Source organism: Cheilinus undulatus, linkage group 10, assembly GCF_018320785.1.
Source record: "Cheilinus undulatus linkage group 10, ASM1832078v1, whole genome shotgun sequence".
Lineage (NCBI taxonomy): Eukaryota > Metazoa > Chordata > Actinopteri > Labriformes > Labridae > Cheilinus > Cheilinus undulatus.
In genome coordinates, this window is record NC_054874.1 from 17,821,321 (window position 1) to 17,841,796 (window position 20,476).

Sequence of the window (20,476 nt, forward strand, 5' to 3'; positions counted from 1 at the left end):
TTCGTCTGATTAGACAATTAATACTGTTTTCAATGACCTTCTTTACCTGCTGCATCATGACCTCTGAACAAGCTAAGATAGTATGTTTGTTGTGTTCTTAAAAAATTCTACCTTATATCCCTATTAAGTTTAAGATCACTGGTGTGTGTAGCCTCTTCAGCCTAAGATTGGCGGTTGCCTTTTTGAAAACTCTGACTCACATTAAATACATCAGCATGGAAACAGAAGAAAAGCTGTCATAGGCTTAAGCCTCCTAGCAAACCACAGCATACCCAGCTGTCAGTGAACCAATCACAGCTCTATTAATGCAGAACTTTAAAGAAGAAACTACTTAAATTAATTACTATACACTCTTAACATATATGGGCCCCACACACACACTCATTCACATGCACACACTTAAAAAAAAAAAAAATGTTGCAGGCCTGTGATGCTCCGATGCATTGTGGCTGATTTGACTCCTCTGTTTTCCATAACAGAAGAATAAAGTCACATAGCCTCAAATCCAGGATTGTCCTCCTTGTACAGCAGAAGTCCAGAGAAACCAACTCACTGAATAGCGGTAACGATCCTCTCCTCGCGGCAGGTAACACGCAGCAGAGACCAGGCAGTCTCCTCCTCTCAGGCAGAAACATGCAGGTAGCTCCCCCGCTGCAGCTGAAATGTCCTCTCGTCGCGGAGAAGGTGTCCAACTCTGTGGGAAACTTACATTTAACAGAAGTCCTTAAGGAGACAACACACAGAAGCGGCGTGCAACTCTATCGGAAAGTCCTCTACGTCCCTCCTTGGTTGGCGGCCCTGTCGTCAGACCTCAAGCTCGGTTCTAGTTAAAGTCTCTTAAGTACACACACAAACTACAGCCTCACTAACTCAGATTAGATGAGGAATGTGCGTTAGCATCTTTTTCATGAAGGTGCTTCAAGTTTCTCAAACACAAAATAAAACTACAAACATGCTAACACGGCTAACAAAGAACATGTGCCCGCTTCGCTGCTGTCCACCGTTCTTCATCTTTCTCGTCCCCTCCCTCTCTCTCACTCGTCACAGCTGGACTTGAACTGACCATCTCTACTGACCAATCATAAAACAAAACAAAATTACATGTCCAAAATTACATGTCGCGACACTTCATTAGTTTACATCTTTTCACAGAAATACTTAAAATACATTTGTTTTGTTACTATTTATCTTTTTTGCTTCCTGTTAATGACACCCGCCTCAGGCCCCTGTGAGCCTGAGGCGGGTGGTACAGGGATCTCTATTCCTACCGCTTTCTCAGTCAGGAAACGTGTTTTTATCCTCCTGTGTTTCCCACTGAATTTAGACATTTATTTGTGCTTTCTCTTATGTATATTCATTTATTTCTAACTAGTCATAAAAAGCTTTAATGTCACCCTGTATGAGAGCAAACATTACAAAGGTAAACTTTTTCAAGCTATCACATTCAGGAAAATGCTCTTGACTATTCTCTGACCAGATTAAAAGAAGAGGCCCAGTGTAAAAACATGGCAGTGCTTCCTTGTACATAAATCATTTATGTTTACAGCCTCAAGATGATAATCACAAGTATGACTAAAAGTCAGTCTCATAAAAACATTGGTGAAGGCGAGCCTTTCAACTAAGTGTTGGTGGTTAACACCACCACTGTTTAAAGTGTGACTTAATAAAGAAGAGCTGGAACCAGACGCTTAAATAATGAGGATAGGACTTCAGAATAAAGGCCTTTGAGACAGCAGGTTTCACGGTAAAGAACTTCTGTATTATTCATGTTCAGGTGTATTGTTGCATTGTTAACCTGTTAAGTGCTGCTGCTGTATTCACTACTAAGATTAAAAAACATCATAGGCCTACACTTTCATGTTATATCCAGCTTCAAAACTGATTGTGAATTTGGTTTTCTACTATACAGGAGCTTCAGAATAAATTCAGGAATAATTATGAATGAGATCAGGATGGCTGCCATGATGCAAGATGTTTACACTGAACATCTTAACAATAATCGGTAAAACTCATGTTTGAAAAAAATTAGTTAATAAAAGGTCTTACTCTGTTAAAATGGTTATAAAGCATTACATTCTTTGGATTTACCAAACAAAAAAGTCCAAAATCAGAATTATACAGCTTAGAATACCATGAAATGATGACCAGGGAAATGTGTCCATTTATGACAGAATAAAATGGAAAGAATTCACTGTGAAACATTTCTGAATTTCAGAGAAAACATACATTCATAAAGGTGACTGCTCTGTGATGTGATATGATTTTTTTGTCCAATGAAGGCAAAACTTTTATCAACAGTAATTTCAAGAACTTCCAGCAAAAACAAATACAAAAAACAGAGCATTGTTAATGTTTGAATACTTGCATTTTTTATTACATGTCACCCTGAAGAGACTCAGGGTAAAAACAGATCAAATCTCTGGTTCTTACATGAATTATCAAATGAGTTATACAACAGTAACGGCTCAGATTATCAACCGCTACTGTTACTATTACTATTACAGCTACAGGTGTAACTAAAAGGCCTCAAGACGACCATCTTACAAAGGATGGCAGTGCCTTGTTTTCCTTCAGAAAAATGATAGAGGAGGAGTTGAGAGAATTTCTGAACTTTTTGAAGTATTTCTTTGAGCTGGGATTACTCCCACAGTTTGGATGCCTGCACATGTTTTATCACCGTTCACAGGGGGAGACCAGAGTGATTTTAACAACTACAGACCAATCTCCAAGATTTCATGTTTGGCAAAGGTTTTGAATCTCTCATTAATCAGCACTTACCTAACTTTTTTATCTGTAAATAATATCCTTATTTCTCCTTAATCAGGATTCAGACAGGTCAGAGTACAATGTCTGCAGCAATATGTGTAATAAATGACTCCACAAACCAAAGGTCATCAACCAGTTATGTCTATGCAGATACTGCAGAGACCAGACCATTAAATGACCAAAATAAAAGAAACAATTCTGTCTAGATAATTTAATTGTCTTTCAAATGTACCTTATTTTTAGCCTTCAGCACTGAACTCAGTCCTTATTACCTATATTGAAGCAGGACTTCAGAATGAAGGACAGCAGGTTTCATGGTGAAGGACTTCTGTATCGATCATGTTCAGGTGTATTGTTGAACTGTTAACCTGCTGTATTAGCTATGAAGAGGGAAAAACACTTTGATATGGAGCTTCATCTTCAAAACTGATTGTGGATTTGGTTTTCTACTATACAAGTCATGAGAATAACATAAGGAAAAATGATAAATGAGATCAGGATGGCTGCTATGATGCAAGATGTTTACACTTTATATACAGAATCTAGTAACTATTGATAAAACTCAATTAGTTCATCTAAAGTCAATAACTACCAAAATGGTTTTAAAGCATTACATTTTTTGGATTGACCAAACAGAAAAGTCCAAACCCAAAATTATACAGCTCAAAATGTCATGAAATAATGAAATTAGGAAATTTGCCCCATCTTGGAGGAAAGACAGAAAGAATTCTGCAGACTTTGTACTGTTTCTGACTTTTACTGACATATACATTCAAAATGTGTGAATAAAATCAAATTTAGAAAATGTGACTTCTCTGCATTTTGATATGATTTCATTGTCCAACGAGGACATTTTTTATCTAGTTAAACAACAATGCCACTTAGCCCTCCTTAGCATTACAATGTTTAAATGTTTATGCAAAACTGAGAATGCTAAATGTTAATATTGTATACTAATCGACCATTTTTGTGTTTAACACAGTGCTGCGTGTCAGAAAGTTAACATACAGTTGATTCACATCAGAAAGTTCTGGTCCATATGGAGGCTTTCTCCTTTTATTTTAGTTGTTTATCAGCAGAAGATGAGGTGTCTTACAATAACGAACTAACCCTTAGCTGATTTTTTCTTCAGCTGTTCTCACTGCTCACTCAGTCAACAATCCAATAAAATGAACATCTCTGTATCTGGTGTAGACACACAGCATCTTTACTACAGAAAAATTTGTGCATACTGACACATGCAGTTTTGCAGTTTGCTGCCAAACCCTAACCCTTATTGTGTAATGTTTATTAGAACAATAAAAATGACCATGAATGCTGCTATTACTAACCATACACACCTGCATTTAGCTTCAAAGAGTGTCTTTGAAGCTAAATACTCTTGTTTTTTCTCTCCACTTGTTTCCAGTATATTTCTGCCACCAGGATGAGTGTACAACTGCTGTGACATAATCACAACATCTACTCCAAATAGATCTATACTAGGGTAAACCATTAGTCTTTACAGTCAGTGAATTTCAAACACATATTGGCAGAATCCATAATTCAAGATGTTTGATAGTCAACAATTCTTAATTTTAGAGGTTGAAAGACAGTCATACATGTACCAATTCATAGATAGGATTTTTCTTTTTTTAACATTCAGAAATGAGGGGGTTCATAAAAACATGTTGATGTGCTCGTCAGTGTCTTGTCAGCCTAACTAGTGGTAAGTTTTTTATTAATTTTACAGTGATTTTACTATAATGTATGTATCTACAGTGCTGGGTGCACATCTGTTAAAGGGATATTCTGGTATTTTGAAGATGGGTTGTGTAAGCTACTTGGCAGTAGCAGTGGCATTAACATCCAGAGATTTCAGTCTGCTTTGCCCCTTCAAACAAGACATAGGTGCCATTACTATTGCCAAGTACCCTATACAACCCAGCTTCAAAAATACTTAAATATCCCATAAATATGTTAAAATCTGCATTAATTTGTAATTAATTTGTAACATGGACATTAATCAGAAAAAATGTTATTGAGGCCTTTATCCTCAGTTTAGTTCTATGTCTGTTAAAGAACAATTGAACTGAACTGACAAAAAATGAATTGCTTGAAAATTGATTTAATCAAATTGAATTGTTGAAAATTAAAGTGCACATAAATTTTTCTTCCTCAACCCTAGATGTCAACCATAGATCTGATGTTTATAGCATCAACTATATCAACCATGAAATCTCCCCTTTTAACAAAAAAAGAAAACAAACAAAAAAAAGCTTCAAATCTACATATTTAGATCAGGGAAATTAAAAAACAATGGTTTGATGATACAAAACATTTAAGTGTGATAAATATGCAAAAACATCAGGAGTCAAAAAGGGGGCAAATATTTTATCACGGCACTGTATATACCCATTAATTGTAATTCTAAATAGTCATAGTCAGCATCCTTTTGACACTTTTTATTGCTTTAAAATTTGTTAAAACCCTCTGACAGATGTAAAGGGAGAGCAATAGCACTGATTTATGAAAAAAAAAGATAATCAAGGAAAATGGAGATACAAGGTTTAGGCCTGATGCCAACAATATGAAAGAATCTATCTGGGTTTCAGGTTATAGCATACTACTCCTACAGAAGATCTCCTCTTTACACATCATGTGCCTCATCCATGCTCTAGTGAGTCTGTGTTGTCTTCTTTTCATGTACACCATCAGCCTATCACCTCGTGGGGCCACTATAAAGGGAGGCAGGAAGATATCACTCTGACAGAAAACTTCTCTAGAACATATTACTTCTACAGAACATACTACAAATACCACCCTACAGTGGATGTTATTATTCATGTGAAGACATCCCACCTGCTACTTATTTATGAGAAACAAAGTGGTGCATGTTCAGAGTCAAGATGTTTTTCTTTTCATTTGCAGACATGGAGGGGTTCTCAAGAAGTTTGCTGTTGTGCTTGTTGTTGTGTTTGATCAACACAGCTTATGGTGAGTTTTCAGCTGATTTTAATGTGATTTCTCCATGATTTATTTACAACTCTATTTACATTTTTCCTTTCTCTCCAGCAAATACCACTCCTTCAATCGATGTCACCACTTATACTATATGTGTAGACATCCCACCTGGTAGGTTATTAATGAAACCCAGTTTTATTCCACTAATGATACGACACCTGAAAACTGCTCATGTTAACATGTGCCTCTCTGGTTTTGTTGTCATAGGTGAACGTGCATTCACCATCGCTGCATCAGATTTAGAAAATGACCCGCTGACTTTTACAATCACTGGGATCAATGCTGAATACTTCACAGTTGAGGAAAACACAGGGGTAGTAAGAGTGAGAAGACCACTAGATAGACAGGTATGATCTGTGGGAGAGACTTTTATCTGGAGTCATTGTGTTTGAGTTTACTTAATAAATCTCACTTTTTTTCTCTAGGCTACTACGATGGATCTCGTAGCTGTTGTCTCTGATGGCACCACTTCTGTAAGAGACATCTCAGTTAATATTTATCTTTCATTTCCTCTCATTTTGTACATCATATAACCATGCAGTGTTTTTCAGGATTCAGCCGACCTACTTATAATATTAATGCCCACCAACAGCTACATACCTCAATTTGAAGAGGCGTCATATGATTATAATTGTCCAGAAGTAAGTTAAACAGATCATCTTTTTTATTTGTCATATTACAGCGTGTTGTGTTATGAGCATTTGTGATGTAAGAAATACATCAAGGTGACTCAAGGAAACTTTGTTTTTCTCTCAACAAATTCACCAGAATACTACTGTAGGTTCCTCTCTGTTCACGGTGAGGGCCACTGATGAAGACACAGGGGTTGCTGGCACTATTAAATACAGTATTGATGAAGTAAGTAAACTCCCTATGTAGCTAATGTGACTGTAGAGACCTGAAATCAAATAATATCTTATCTTGACATTTCAGGAACTTATCTAACATTTACACTTTTTTCCAGGTTGTCCCAAGTTCTGGTTCAGGTCTGTTTACTATCGATGCGTCAAGTGGTGAAGTCAGATTAGCTGGAGGTCTGAATTTCACACATCTTGATACTTTCTACCGGTTGAAGATAAATGCAACTGTAAGTTTTTCTGTTTGGCATCTTTGCTTCATTGACTGTACCGCTCATTTAGTCAGAAGGATTTATTCATCTATTTGTTTATACATTTAGTTTCAGACAGACACCAAGCACTCTGTCACTCAGTGTTGTAAGGTAGTAGACAGGCTCAGCCCCATCACAGCAGAGTCATCAGAGTTAATTCAGAAATTCACCAATTTCTCTGAGTTTATATAGTTTAGTTTGTACTTTAGAAATTCTTAATATTTTAACTTTTTTGTGGTGTTGATTTCTAACACATCTAAAGCAGATGGATACACCCATTTCCTTGTTTCTCTCTGGCAAATCCATCTTGCAAAGCTCCTATATGAACCGTTCGCACCCGGTTAGAAAGTGACCGGACCAATCAGCCACGAGGGGCAGTACTTTCAGGCGCAGCAGAGTCATGACGTAAACGAGCAGCAGCAAGAGCTGGTGCAGTTATGAAGGGAGAGCTTAGTGCAGATGCTGCTAAAGCACCAGTTTTATCAGAATGTGACAACACTTAAAAGAAGAACAAAGAACAGCAGTGAATTTACTTTTAAAAAACAACAAAAGTTGAGTACTTACATGTCTATAGTCGCCATGTTTCCCGCTATTCCTCAGTAGCTGCGCATGCGCAGCTCTATAGCTGCTAGGTCACATATTTTGTTGCTCTGATTGGCCCGTAGAGATGTGATAGACAGAGCATTCACCCAGTCACACTCCGAGTGTTTTTTTCAAAGCCTCTGCCTTTTCTCAAATGTTTCCTATTGAAGCTTTCCCAGATGGTTGCCTGAAATGTGTGGATTTGCTGATACTGATAATTCACTTTTTAAGCAAAATTTGTTACAGATATAATGCCAATCATGTTGTGGAGGCTTACATAAACACATATAGATTCATCTAAAATCATATCTGAAACAAATCTAAAAACTCCCAAGGGCATGATGGGAAAAATCCAACCCCACTGGAATGGCAGTAGTCAGGGCTGAGATCAACTGACTCTACAGAGTTGGACTAACACTGAATGGATCAACACTTAAAATTAAATATGTAATGTTTAACACTGAGATTTCAACACTCCAGTTTTTGTTATGTAGGCTCACTAAGTGGAGTTCAGTAATCTGATGGTTCTAAAGATTACTGACAGATTTTCCTGTGGTGTGAGGTGTGTTTAGAGTGATGGGATCCTCTCCGACTTGAAATCATAGATATTAAACATGTTCAATATTTATGATCAGAAATCCTGTTGGTGTTGAGGGAATATCGAGACAGCCAAGCATGCACATGGAGCTATAATATACTATAATAATCTTTCTTTAAATGGCACTTATCTATTATCATTTTTGTGGATAAATTCTGTGGTACAAGCACCATAACTAATTAAATATCTCTTTTCATAACAGGATGGTGGAGGGAAGTGTCATTTTACTGAAACCACGTATTTTTCAAGTGTTGCCGTTGCTAACATCACGGTTAAAGACGTCCCTGACCTCGACCCAGTGTTCACGGGTGATCTACCCTACATAAGGAGTGTTAATGAGCACTCTCAGGTGGTGAGTATACAGGGATTTTATTGTCCTACAAAAGAAGGTTAGAGTCTATTTAGACCCAACAATCTAATATACAGATTTGGACAAAATTAATAGCCCCCCCCCAAAGAAAATGTCAGATTTCCCATGTATTTCAAAAGTGCCATTACCAGAACAAGACATTTTTAACACAGCTATGCCAAACATCCTCGTTTTACTTTGGAAGCTTACATTATTTTACTGCGCACACAGAAACAAAATTGTTTTCCAAAAACCAAAAACCTACCTGGGACAAAATGAATAGCCCCCTTTAGAATTGATGTTTTGTTGAGCCATAGCACAAAGCACTGATATGCATTGATGTGCTTTAACTTTGTCATGAGCAAATCTTGTGAACTCAAGATAAACTGAGGGTTATCTACCAATTTACACACAGTATAAAAATTTCTGTAAGGGTTTGAGTGGTCTCTGGAGAAAGCGTCATGGCAAAAAAAAAAAAAAAAAAAAAAAAAAAGAAATCAGTTTAGACTTGAGAAAAAGAAAAGTTGACAGAATTTCCAAGAATTGGAGTGAGATGAATTATCAAGAAATTGAAAGAGAGCCACACAGAACAACAGAACAAGCCTGGCAGAGGTAGGAAGACAAAGAGTTCAAAGACTCTGGAAATAAAACTAGTGAGAGATGTGTCTATAGACCCCAGAACAACTGCCAAGACACTACTGAATGACTGAGCCAAGTCAGGAATTGTAGTCTCAAAGATGTCAATGACTAGAGCTCTGTACAGGTTCTGACCAAGAAACTCTTCTGCAGAAGAGACACCTTCAAGCCAGACTGAAGTATGCTAAAGACAACCTCGAGAAAGATTCTGTATACTGGAAGCATGTCCTCTGGTCAGATTAGACCAAACAAGAACTCTTTGGCCAAAGAACTGAGAAAGAACGCAAAGAACATCGTCCCCACAATGCAACACAGCGGTGGGAATATTATGCTGAGGGGATGCTTCAGTGCGTCTGGAACTGAGAATTTCATAAAGGTGGAGGAATCATGAAGTTAGAAGGACATGTGAAACCTTAAACAGTCAGCAGCAAAACTGGGTCTGGGTCGTCGCTGTGTCCTTGAACAGGACCCAAAACATACATCTCTCCTGTTGAAGAACTACCTCCAGAAGACCAAAATCAGCGTCATTGGTTGGCCTGCACAGAGCCCTGACTCAAGGGGGGAATTGAAGACCAAGATCCATGACAGAAGACCATCAAATCTGGAGGAGCTGGAGAGACTGGCCAAAGAAGAATGGGCTGGGATGAGTCTGAGACTTGTTGAAAACTGCAACAAACGACTGCAGGCAGTTATTCAGAAAAAAGGAGACACAACTGACTGTAAGCATGAGAGGGACTAATAATTTAGACCCTGGCAGTTTTTGTTTTAATAAAAGTTAGTAAGTTTCTGTGTGTAAAGTAAAATAATGTAAGCTCTGTTTAACAGTACTTGGGAAATACTTCAAAAACTGAAATGTTCATATGGAGCTTATAATTTTGTCCTTATCTATATGTCTATATTGGGACATCTCTTCAATTTCTTGATCATATTTTTTGTCCTTGCAGGACGTGCCTCTTTTTCAAGTGACTGCCAGAGATCCAGACACAGGAATCAATGCTGAAATCAACTTTAGTATTGAAGGTTAGTCGTTAAACTCAAACAAAACCTTAGAGTGTATCTCCTTTTTCAATGACTGATTAGTTATGTGTTTGTTTCTTCCACATTGTTTGGCAGATTCCACAATTGATGGCCTTTTTAAGATCTCATCAGCTGGTATGATATCTGTGCTATCAGATATTGACAGAGAGGATTTAGTCACAGACACTGTTAACCTGACTGTGAAGGTACTGTTTGTCTTTTAACCTACATCAGCTTACTCTGTTATAATTATTTGACTTTGTCAGAATCTTTGAGTGACTGAGTTTTCTCTGTGTAATGAGGAGCCTGTTCTTCATAACAACAAAACATTTCTACTGCAATTTACAATGGTAAAAATACATAATAATAATTAAACAACTCAAGAAAGCTGTCTTAGGCTGGCCCTGTCCATGGCAATAACTGACCTCATGTATATTTTCTCTTTTTTAGGCCACTGAGTCCAGACTAAACATTGATGGGGTCTTTGCCAGCACCACAACAAGTGTAGTGATCAACATCATCGACATCAACGACAACAACCCCAAGTTTCCAGAGCCATCGTACACATTTCATGTGAGCGAGAACTCCCCGATTGGGACAGTAGTGGCCCAGATTACGGTGAGTCCTTCACTATCTGAATATGACATTATCAAACTGTCTTTATGACATCCACTAAAGGTCATATTTACATTTTACATTAGAGGTATGTTTTGGGCATTCAGGTACTAGTTGACTGCACTTCAGTGCTGAATCTGTCCATACTAAGCATTAACAATGTGTCTTTAGTGATGACTTGATATCAGAACTCACTAACCTGCCTGTTATGCAAACAACAGACCATACATCATCTCTGCTGCTCTCTTAGTGTGGCTTGTTGGCTTGGTATGCCTACATCCCCTGCCTACTTCTACAACACTGTAAGCAGGCTTGGTTCAAGTGGCTGTCCATTATTTTTATGTCAGAACTGCTTCACCTGATGGAGGTGACCTGACTGGAGACCAAAAAAAATAAAATTACTCTGAAACTGGAGCAACAGGGTGCAATATCTCTATAAAGTAAGACTGAAGTATCACTTTACACTCATGGTGTTGATTTCTATATTCTGCAGTCGCTTATGAGGCCTTGTGGGGTATTTTCAGCCTCTTTTTGCCCCATGTGTCCTTCAATGATTTTATTTTTGGTTTTAAACCGAAATAAAGCATTCATTCATTCATTCATTCATTTTTTCATTCAATCCTTCACCTCCTGAAGTTTTTGTAGAGAAACAGAACCAGGGTTCTTAGGCTATATTCAAACCTACTTTAACACACCTCTATTCTGGTGTTTCTTTCTGGGTTTTCTGATGTTTCTGTTTGATTTTCATCACTGCAAGAAACTCCTGAACAACACTCAGAGGCACTGGCATTATTTTTACCCACAGGCAGAGGATCCTGACACCATGGATCAAGGCAATATCACATCAATATATAAGATATAAAGATTAATATAACCAACTGTTTTAAAGGTAAACCAAAGCCTTTATTTCTGAGGTTTTGTGTCGATGAAGAGATAAATGCAAGTAAGAGGAAATATGTAACCTACTGTCTTGACTTTGTTTTAGTCTTATCTGCTTGTGATATTTATTATTTTGACTGTTACTCCGGTGTTCAACTCCAGTGTTTAGCCACTTGCAAAGGTGTTAGGAAAGGTCTTGACATTTTTTAGTTTATTTTATCCATCATTTATTAAAGCTGGGAGACAGAGACTGAGGTCTCTTTTCCAAGAAAGAGTTACAGAAAATACAGATAGAATAACAACACACAACTTCTGACTTCAAAGAAGTAATACACAATTTCTAAAAAAAATATCTCCCTCTCATTGTTCTGGCATTTAGCCAATAGAAGTAATTTTGGTTATTGTATCTACCTAAAACAGGACAAGTTTAGTCTGGTACAGGACAGTACAAACCAGGCAATATTGCAACTTGAACAACCTTTTTTCTTTTTATTTTCATTTTTAAGCAAGGCTTATTTATTTTGAATAAAATAACTAGTTCAGGCTTTATTTTCCTGATCAAGATTAAATATCTAATTCAGGGGTGTCAAACTCAAGGCCCAGGGGCCAAATCCGGCCCATGGTACAGTTACACCTGGCCCAAAAGATCATATCATATTTTTATTGAAACTGGTCCAGTGGTGTAAGGTCTGCAGATTTCCTCCAGTATAAAAATATAAACTTAACCCTGATGATTTAATATCCTTGTTAAGTCACAAGAATTTAAAAAGTAAAGAAGACAAATAATCAGAAAAAGTCAGAAATGTTGAAACAAAATCAATTTGTGTTTTCATGTCATGTTTTCAATTTTGCATCTCACAATTATGACTTAAGCTTATGACTGTGACTAATATTTTGATCTTTAGATTCATGATTTTGTCTTTCTATCTATTTTTTGACCTTTAAGATTCACAATTTTAAAATTTAGATCATAGTTTGACCTTTTTAAACATATTACTTCAGATTTTATGCCATGTTTTGACTTTTTTTGACTCCTAACTTTGACTTCTAAGCCCATATTGTGATCTTTTGACTCACAAGTTAAACATTTAAGTCATATTTTGACCTCTGAAACTCATGATTTGACTTTCTCTCTTATACAGATGCCTTTTAAAAACATTCTGACTTTTAATTGTGTGTTTTGACCTTTTGAACAAATAAGTTTGACTTTTTATCTTTTTATTTTGAGCCTTTGAACTTATCATTTTGATTTATTTTATCTCAAAGTCATTTATCATCAGTGAAAAGTATTTCCCCCTAAAATTTTTTGCTGGTGAAAATGAGGTTGACAGTTTATGGTTAAATGTTGACCCTGTTAGGCCCTCAGGTTCGAGCTCAATTCAGAATATTTCCCCTGCTGTGATTGAGTTTGACACCCTGATCTAATTTAAAAGACAAATCCTGATCTAGCTAAACACCCAAACATTTGAACATTTGTTGAACATGTTCAACAACATTTGGCAAATATTGTAACTAGTTAAAGTTACTAGTTACTGCTTGCAAAAAGTAACTGAGTTAGTAACTGAGTTACTGCTTTGTAAAAGTAACTAGTTACTTTGAAAAGTAATCAGGCGTTACTTTTTTTACTTCAATCTCCATTATTGTTCACATAACATTAATTTGTGTTATACCATGTTCTTGGTGAATACTCGATTCTGATTGGCTCTGGAAATTCTATTTGTGTCCATTAACTTCTGATATATGGACACTGTTGAAACTTCACAAGTAGTCTCAGTCAAAAAATCATCACACTGTTCCAAATTAATGCGCAGCAGCCATTAGCCATTACTCCTTTAGGTGTAACTATGGCAACCTGAGACAGTCATATTTTCTAAGCAGGGAGTACAGCGCTGTCAGCCTAAGGAGCCTACGGACCGGCATCAAACATCATTAAACTGACATAAATAAAATGAATGACTCCACGGTTAATGAACAGTAACGTAAGACGGTCTAATCTCTTATATGCAATGTAGTCTTGTTCCCAGGCTCACCTGCTGAGAGGTGAGTGTCGCAAAAAACTCATTTCCCTCCTGTTCTAACTGCTGTAAACTATTGTCAGAAGATTCAGGGAACATAAACAAAAGAAAGGAAGCCCTTACTTCTTCGTAGAGCCAAAGGAAATGCTTCTGATAAATTGGCATGGTAATGTCTGATAAATATTGACATGTCTGACGGACAATCAGCACCTGCAGGGCGTGGACAGTTCCATTTCACCTCTTTTTCCTGGTAGTGCAGAAGGACGTATTATTCTGTTTATTCAAACAGCTGGTCTGCTAAAACTAAGCTTTCTATCAAATTACTGTTCATGTCAACATACAGGTTTATAGTCTGATCACAGATGACTCTCAATCTCGATTGTCTTCATGTCTTTTCATTGATAAATCTGTTCAGAAAGTGTGCTGAGCGGATTAGTTTTTAGTTCCATTGTGACTTCGTATCTATGGCCCGCCTGTTTACTAGAGTACTGAACTATGTTTACATTCCTTAAGAACCTTATGGGATTGGAATGGCTATTCCAGTTAGTAGTCAAGCCCTCAGGCGTTGCTGGGGGAAAGAAATTGTTGTTTTAGTAAAAATTTCTGTTTTGATCACAAAACATATGAAATTATACATGAGTAGTTTCAGTAATTATTTTCGTTGGCAAAGAAGACCCAGCTGCTCTCTCTCTTCCTTAGTGACACACTCTGCAGCTGACGGTGATTTAAAATCCAGCCATGGTTGTTTGCATTGAGTGGCTCCTACTTGGACTGCCGGGCTAATGTGAGGAGGGAAATGTTTTGCTCGTTTCCAATACAGAGAGCTCATGCTCAAGTGCTTAGCCATGATGTGTGTGCGCGCTTCAGTGGCTGTGTTTGTTTGTGTCTCTCTGCAGAGGCCATTCTCTCTCACAGGATGCAGATGTGCTTACGGTTCCATCTCGTTGGCCTCTGAACCGGATGTTTAAATTTAAATTCTTAGTTATTGTAACGGCGTTAATGATTTTAAAAAGAAATGCATTACACCAATAGTTACTAAGAGTAACAGTTACTGTAACTTAATAATGCGTTACTCCCAACACTGATGTTCAGTGAATATATTGTTTCACACAATTTTGTATTTTTTTTTCATGCAATTAATATACAATGAAAATGAAAGTGGCCCCAAGATAGAACCCTGATGTACCTCTGTGTTTATAACCATAGAGGGTGAATCTCAACCTGTTCTTCTCATGTGTTTCTGATTTGGACAGGCTACTGATGCTGATGAGCCAGACACAGAAAACAGTCAGATTAAGTATAGAATTGAAACCAGCAGGTACAGCGATCTCTTCACCATTGATCCAGACACTGGTGTGCTGACAAACAGCGGTGAGCTTGACTATGAGGCTCTGGATGGAAGTATTGAGCTTAATGTTACTGCCACTGACAAGGGTGTTCCTCCGCTATCTGCCACCGTCCCAGTTATCATCAATGTGAGTAATTCATGTATAGACAAGTATTTACAGACTAATGTCTGAATATATTTGCATTAGCAAGTTAGCATTAGCATTAGCATGCTAAAATCATGCTAGCAGTGGGAAATAACCTTCAGCATCTGTGACATAACACTACAACATTAGATAAACGACTAGCAATAACATGTTGGCATATTAGGTTAGCATTAGCATCAACTCTTAACATAATGGCTTACTTAGTACAAACTCTATTAGATTATGAAACAATCAGTGCAGAACATGCATTATAAGGTGCTGCAGTACATATTAATTTATAAAAGGTGATGCAGTAAGCTTCTGTGGCAACTTACATTATACTCATGTACTCATGCTGTTCAATCCTCAAAGTCAAGATCAGAAAAGGGGAACTAATACAGAGCACACTTTAAGGACCCCAGAAGGCTCTCTTAGCTGCCTTGGTACTGCCTGAACAAAGTCTACATTAATCCTACCAGGCTTACAACTTTTTTTTAAATAACTAGTCATGTTACAAGTTTGCAGCCATTGAAAAGTAACTTGTTAAATCACTATTATGCATACTTAAAAAGCAACACAAAAGAATATTTTAAAAATTAAAACAAAAATTTTAGTGCCTAAAATCTATTCCAAAAATTACAACCTTTTGCAGCGGGACTCTGTGGCACTTTCCATTTAACCCTCACTCGCTGGGGCGTCAGTTTCACTTATGTCCTGGGAAACCCTGTCCTTTCCCCCTCCCTCATCTCAGTACCATACTGACCATTTTTTGTGCATTATTCAGATTTCTGAAGTGGGCGGAGTTATCTCTGAGCTGGTGGTTTACTCAACTTAACTACTCACAGTAAAAGTAACAGATTACTTGCAGAACTAACTCATTATATCTCTCATTAAAGTAATAAAGAGTGCTTTAACAGGTTTCTATTGTGTTACTTACAGCACTCCTCATCACTTACACTGTAGCAACTGAAAAAACGATTATAAAACTTAAAAAATGTAAATTATATTTAAAACATGCTAATTCATTATTTTACAGATTAATGAAGTGAATGAAGTACATCTTGAATTTTCATCTCCTGTAGAAGAGGTCAAAGAAGAACTTGACGACATCATCAGGTACATTTCTACATGTTGTAGTAAAGTTTGCAACTAATGATGGAGATTTTACCTCAGTTTTATTTAGCTTACTCTTCACTTAAATCTTCCCCTCTTCAACACTTTTTTTTCTCCATCTTTCAGAGTGTTGAGAGCTGCCACCAATGCTACTATTGAAATTGTTTCAATCATTCCTGCAACATCAACGTAAGTTTCTTTTCTTTGCGACTTCATATCTAAAGTACTATAATATGTTTTTTTCCTTTTAGATCCAAATCATTAACTGTTAGCTAGTGTTGATAGGAATCTTAAATGATCTCCAGCTGCAGACAGGCTCTTGTCCACTGAGTGGTGCTACTGTACTTGTAAACTTATTGCTGAGCATTGATCGAGGATTTCTGAGGAGGATAAGTGGAGCAACATAAGAAGATTGAAATAGTTCCTCTTGTCTCATAATGAATGAAAGTAAGTTGTAGTCTCCTCTCAGGACTGGAGCTATCATCATAGCACGTTTTGTCTACTCTGATGGAACGACTCTCACCGCTGATGAAGTGGAGGAGATGGTCTCTGATCCAGAATATTCTTCTGAGCTGGCAGACCTTGGACTTATAGATATTGTAAGTATGATGAGTTTGAGTGTGAATTATTTTTAAGGGTTCTCTGTTTTCAGATTGAACTTTATTTAGGTCACATTATCAGCTTGATAGAAAATACTCCATGGGAATATTTTTGCAGTGTCTTCTACCACTGCTGTTAACAGGCAATGTCCCACCAGTGAAACCTGACTAAAATGATATATCAAAAAGTAGTATCATTAGATTACTGAAATATTTATTAGCATCTTTCCATTTTAATATATATATTTAGGGCTTTATTTGACATGAAAAAGGAGCCACAGATTGGACTTGAACCAGCTCCAAGTAGAGATATACAGTGCCTCCAGAAAGTATTTAGACTCCCTTCATTTTTTGTTATTCCTATGTTGCAGCCTGATGCTACAGATGAAACACACACACACAAAAAAAACAATTTTATTGTCACTAATCTGCACTCAACACCCAATCGGGACAATGTGAAAACAGAATCTCAGAAATGTTTGCGTATTTATGAAATGAAATAATCACATTTACATAAGTATTTAGACAGTTTTCAAAAATGCTTAAAATTTAGCTCAAGTGGCATGATTTGGAAAGGCCCACACATCTATATAAAAGACCTCTTAGCTGACAATGCGTTTCAGAGCATTGTCAACTTTGGTGTCAAAGTGTGTCAGTCACTCTAGTAGTGGTCTTTTGCGCTTAAAAAACGGAAAATAAGATACAATTATGGATTGGATTATGGATAACAGTTATGGATGTCTCAAGAGTAGGATAATATTGACTGGCTCTCCTTCAGATAGAACTTAAGTTTTGCTTGTAATAATGTAAAAAAAAATTCAAATTTACACATAAGTTATAGGAATAAAAGGGGATCAAAAGTGGCGAATAATGATGATGCAAAAATAACGAGCAAATGCTCTCCTGCTGGTAGACGTCAGGATTCATGTCGTTGATGTTGGTTCAGGGTGTCAAACTAGACAACAATGTGAGAAAAATTGTTACATGCTAGTCTTGTTAAATCGTGGTTGTGGGGTGTCTTGGACGCGTCATTAATTATGTCACACTACAAGACCGTTAGTAGTTCTTGTCTCTCTAAATCGGGCCCAAGTTTTGACAATGAGCTGTGATGTTGCAGTCGGGCTTAAATCTGCTTAAGTTGTGTAGCCTGAGCCGGCCTTTAGCCTACCGTAGACTGAAGAGTTACTTGAGGTGTTGATTTGATGGCTTTAGTTCCAGGATCTGATCACAGAGAAAAAAAGGTAATTAGAATCACTGACAAATACAATAAAGCAGATAACTCTGAAGTTTAAATGCGCAGAGCGGCAAAAATATATAGAATAACTCCCACAGAGTGGACGGAATTATCTGGCAATGAGTGGAGCTGAAACCAGGCTTCTTAAACTGAGGCAGATGAGTAGATGGGATGCAGGTGTGTGATCCAGCTAGGTGCTTGATTGTGATAGTAGGGTGTGGCACACAAACACTCAAAGACAGACAGAGGGAGGGGGCACAAAGAAAACAGAAGAAAAAACAGGAAGCAGCCAGAGCCATGACATGATGTTCAGTTTAAACAGTCCCACACTGAGGTGAAGTGATTTGAGAGCATCTCCTTAAATTGCCCAAGAGAAACTAAACTGTCAGTCTCAAAGCTTTGTTTTAAATTGTACCACCTTCTAGAAGCAGAAAAGCTCATGGGACCTGCAGCATTAAACAGTCAGTAGATATTTTAATGTCCAGTTGTCCAGATCAGCATTGATGTTATATAAGAAGGTGTACGTCCAGTCAGAGATTTAGAGATCAAAACATTGATGAAGAAATTGTGTGATAAATGTGGTAAATGATTAATCTGACTTGTGTTTAGTAGCCTTTACCTACCTACCTACCTACCTACCTACCTACCAGCACCTCTGACCTGATCCTTATCAAAGACCTCTTGGGACCCTAAAACTGCCAGTGTCACATTTAGCTTCTTTTGCTGACCCCCTACTCTGATCCCTTTTGATAATATCATCTAGCCCTCCTGAACCTTATGACACCCAGGTGTCGCGTCCCTTTCCTTCCTTTGGATGACCTCTCCTGTTGATCATATCATTCTGTACATCTGTATGTAAATGCCTCCTCTGAGTGACACTGCAAGTGTCCTGTCTTTTGTCTTCTAGCTGATCAGAATGACCACCCCTTTTCTGTTAATGTTCCTCTGTTTACCCTTTTGTTCATTCTGTTGTTTGAAACATCCTGTTACCATGTATAAAACCCTGTCTTTACTGTGCTCTGTGTTGGCTCACCGATGCAGCCCTGTGCTGTGTCGGTCAGTTCACCAGTATGCTCAGGCATTCTTTAATAAACCTCACCTCACCCACAGCACATAAACTGGACTTATGTAAGGTAAGTAAGTTTTTATCACATCTCTGTGCCAGAGAAGACCAACCAACTCAAACAGATCTCATACAGATCACAGTGATGAGTGTTGAAATGATCCCTGGTTATGAATCTAAGAGCAGAGAGCTAATCAGAGTCTAGAGATTTGAGTGTGGAAGCAGCAGCATGTCTATAGACAATATCACGATAATCAAGTACAGACAGAAAAATAGCTTCAACTAAACTTTTCCTATGATCAGGAGGAAAAGTAGATTTATTTCTAATTGATTTACAAAGACCATGATATTTATATATAACCTGACACGCCAGATTGATTTGTTTCACACATCCATCTGGGAAAGCTTCAATAGGAAACATTTAAGAAAAGGCAGAGGCTTTGAAAAAAACTCGGAGTGTGATTGGATGAACGTTCTGTCTGTCACATCTCTATGGGCCAATCAGAGCAACAAAACATTTGACGTGGCTGCTATTGAGCCGTGTGTGCGCAGCTACTGAGGAATAACGCGAAACATGGAGACTACAGACATATAAGTACTTGACTTTTGTTGTTTTTGAAAAGAAAACAACTCACCGCTGTTCTTTGTTATTCTTTTAACAAAGAAATGTTGTCAAGTTCTGATAAAACTGGTGCTTTAGCAGCATCCACGCTTATCTCTTCCTCCATAACTGCACCAGCTCTTGCTGCTGCTTGTTTACATCACGACTCTGCTGCGCCTGAAGGTACTGCCCCTCGTCGCTGATTGGTCCTGTCACTTTCTAACCGGGCGCAAACGGTTCAAATGGGAGCTTTGCAAGATGGATTTGCTAGTGAGAAACAAAGAAACAGGCGTATCCATCTGCTTTGCAAGGTTAATTTATATACTGATACCCCTTCAATACTGTTACCAGAGAGTGTGGATAGTTGTAGACTGCTAAAATCAATGTTTAGAAAAGATCAGATACTTGTTTTTTCTTTATTCAGAACATTTTTAAGAGCCATAAAAGCACATTGTAGACTGTTGAAAGCAGGTTGAAGTTTTTCTACAGCCAGCTGTGCAGAAACAGCAGAGTAATGTAAAATGTCATCTGAATAAAGATGAAAATCACAATCCGTTAAGAAGGAAATAACATTATTAATATAGAATAAAACAGGCTCCAAAACTGATCCCTGTGAGACCCCTTTTTGTAAGAGATAGAAACTCAGATTGAATGTTGCCTTTACACTCTGTGATCTGTTATAAAGTTAACCATAAATCCAGTTACAAGCAGTTGAGTCAAACTCAATGTTACCAAGTGTCTACATTAAAAGACCATGATCAACCATATCAAATGCTTTCAATATATAAATAAAAAGAGCAGCATCACACCTCCTATCCATATTGGA

General features: G+C 37.5%; 1 protein-coding gene across 1 annotated transcript in view; it reads left to right on the top strand.

The window, feature by feature from the left end:
• The first annotated feature begins 1,617 nt into the window (after window positions 1-1,617).
• Window positions 1,618-20,476, top strand: part of LOC121516765 (cadherin-related family member 2-like) — a 36,921-nt gene continuing 18,062 nt past the window's right edge. The window contains exons 1-15 of the mRNA XM_041798176.1: window positions 1,618-1,744; window positions 5,677-5,742; window positions 5,821-5,880; window positions 5,977-6,116; window positions 6,195-6,242; window positions 6,321-6,410; window positions 6,538-6,627; window positions 6,734-6,856; window positions 8,260-8,409; window positions 9,987-10,062; window positions 10,156-10,265; window positions 10,510-10,677; window positions 14,822-15,043; window positions 16,077-16,156; window positions 16,280-16,342. Of these exons, the coding sequence (XP_041654110.1) occupies window positions 5,679-5,742; window positions 5,821-5,880; window positions 5,977-6,116; window positions 6,195-6,242; window positions 6,321-6,410; window positions 6,538-6,627; window positions 6,734-6,856; window positions 8,260-8,409; window positions 9,987-10,062; window positions 10,156-10,265; window positions 10,510-10,677; window positions 14,822-15,043; window positions 16,077-16,156; window positions 16,280-16,342 (1,484 nt within the window). The 5' untranslated portion in view covers window positions 1,618-1,744; window positions 5,677-5,678. The remainder of the gene's footprint in view (window positions 1,745-5,676; window positions 5,743-5,820; window positions 5,881-5,976; window positions 6,117-6,194; window positions 6,243-6,320; window positions 6,411-6,537; window positions 6,628-6,733; window positions 6,857-8,259; window positions 8,410-9,986; window positions 10,063-10,155; window positions 10,266-10,509; window positions 10,678-14,821; window positions 15,044-16,076; window positions 16,157-16,279; window positions 16,343-20,476) is intronic.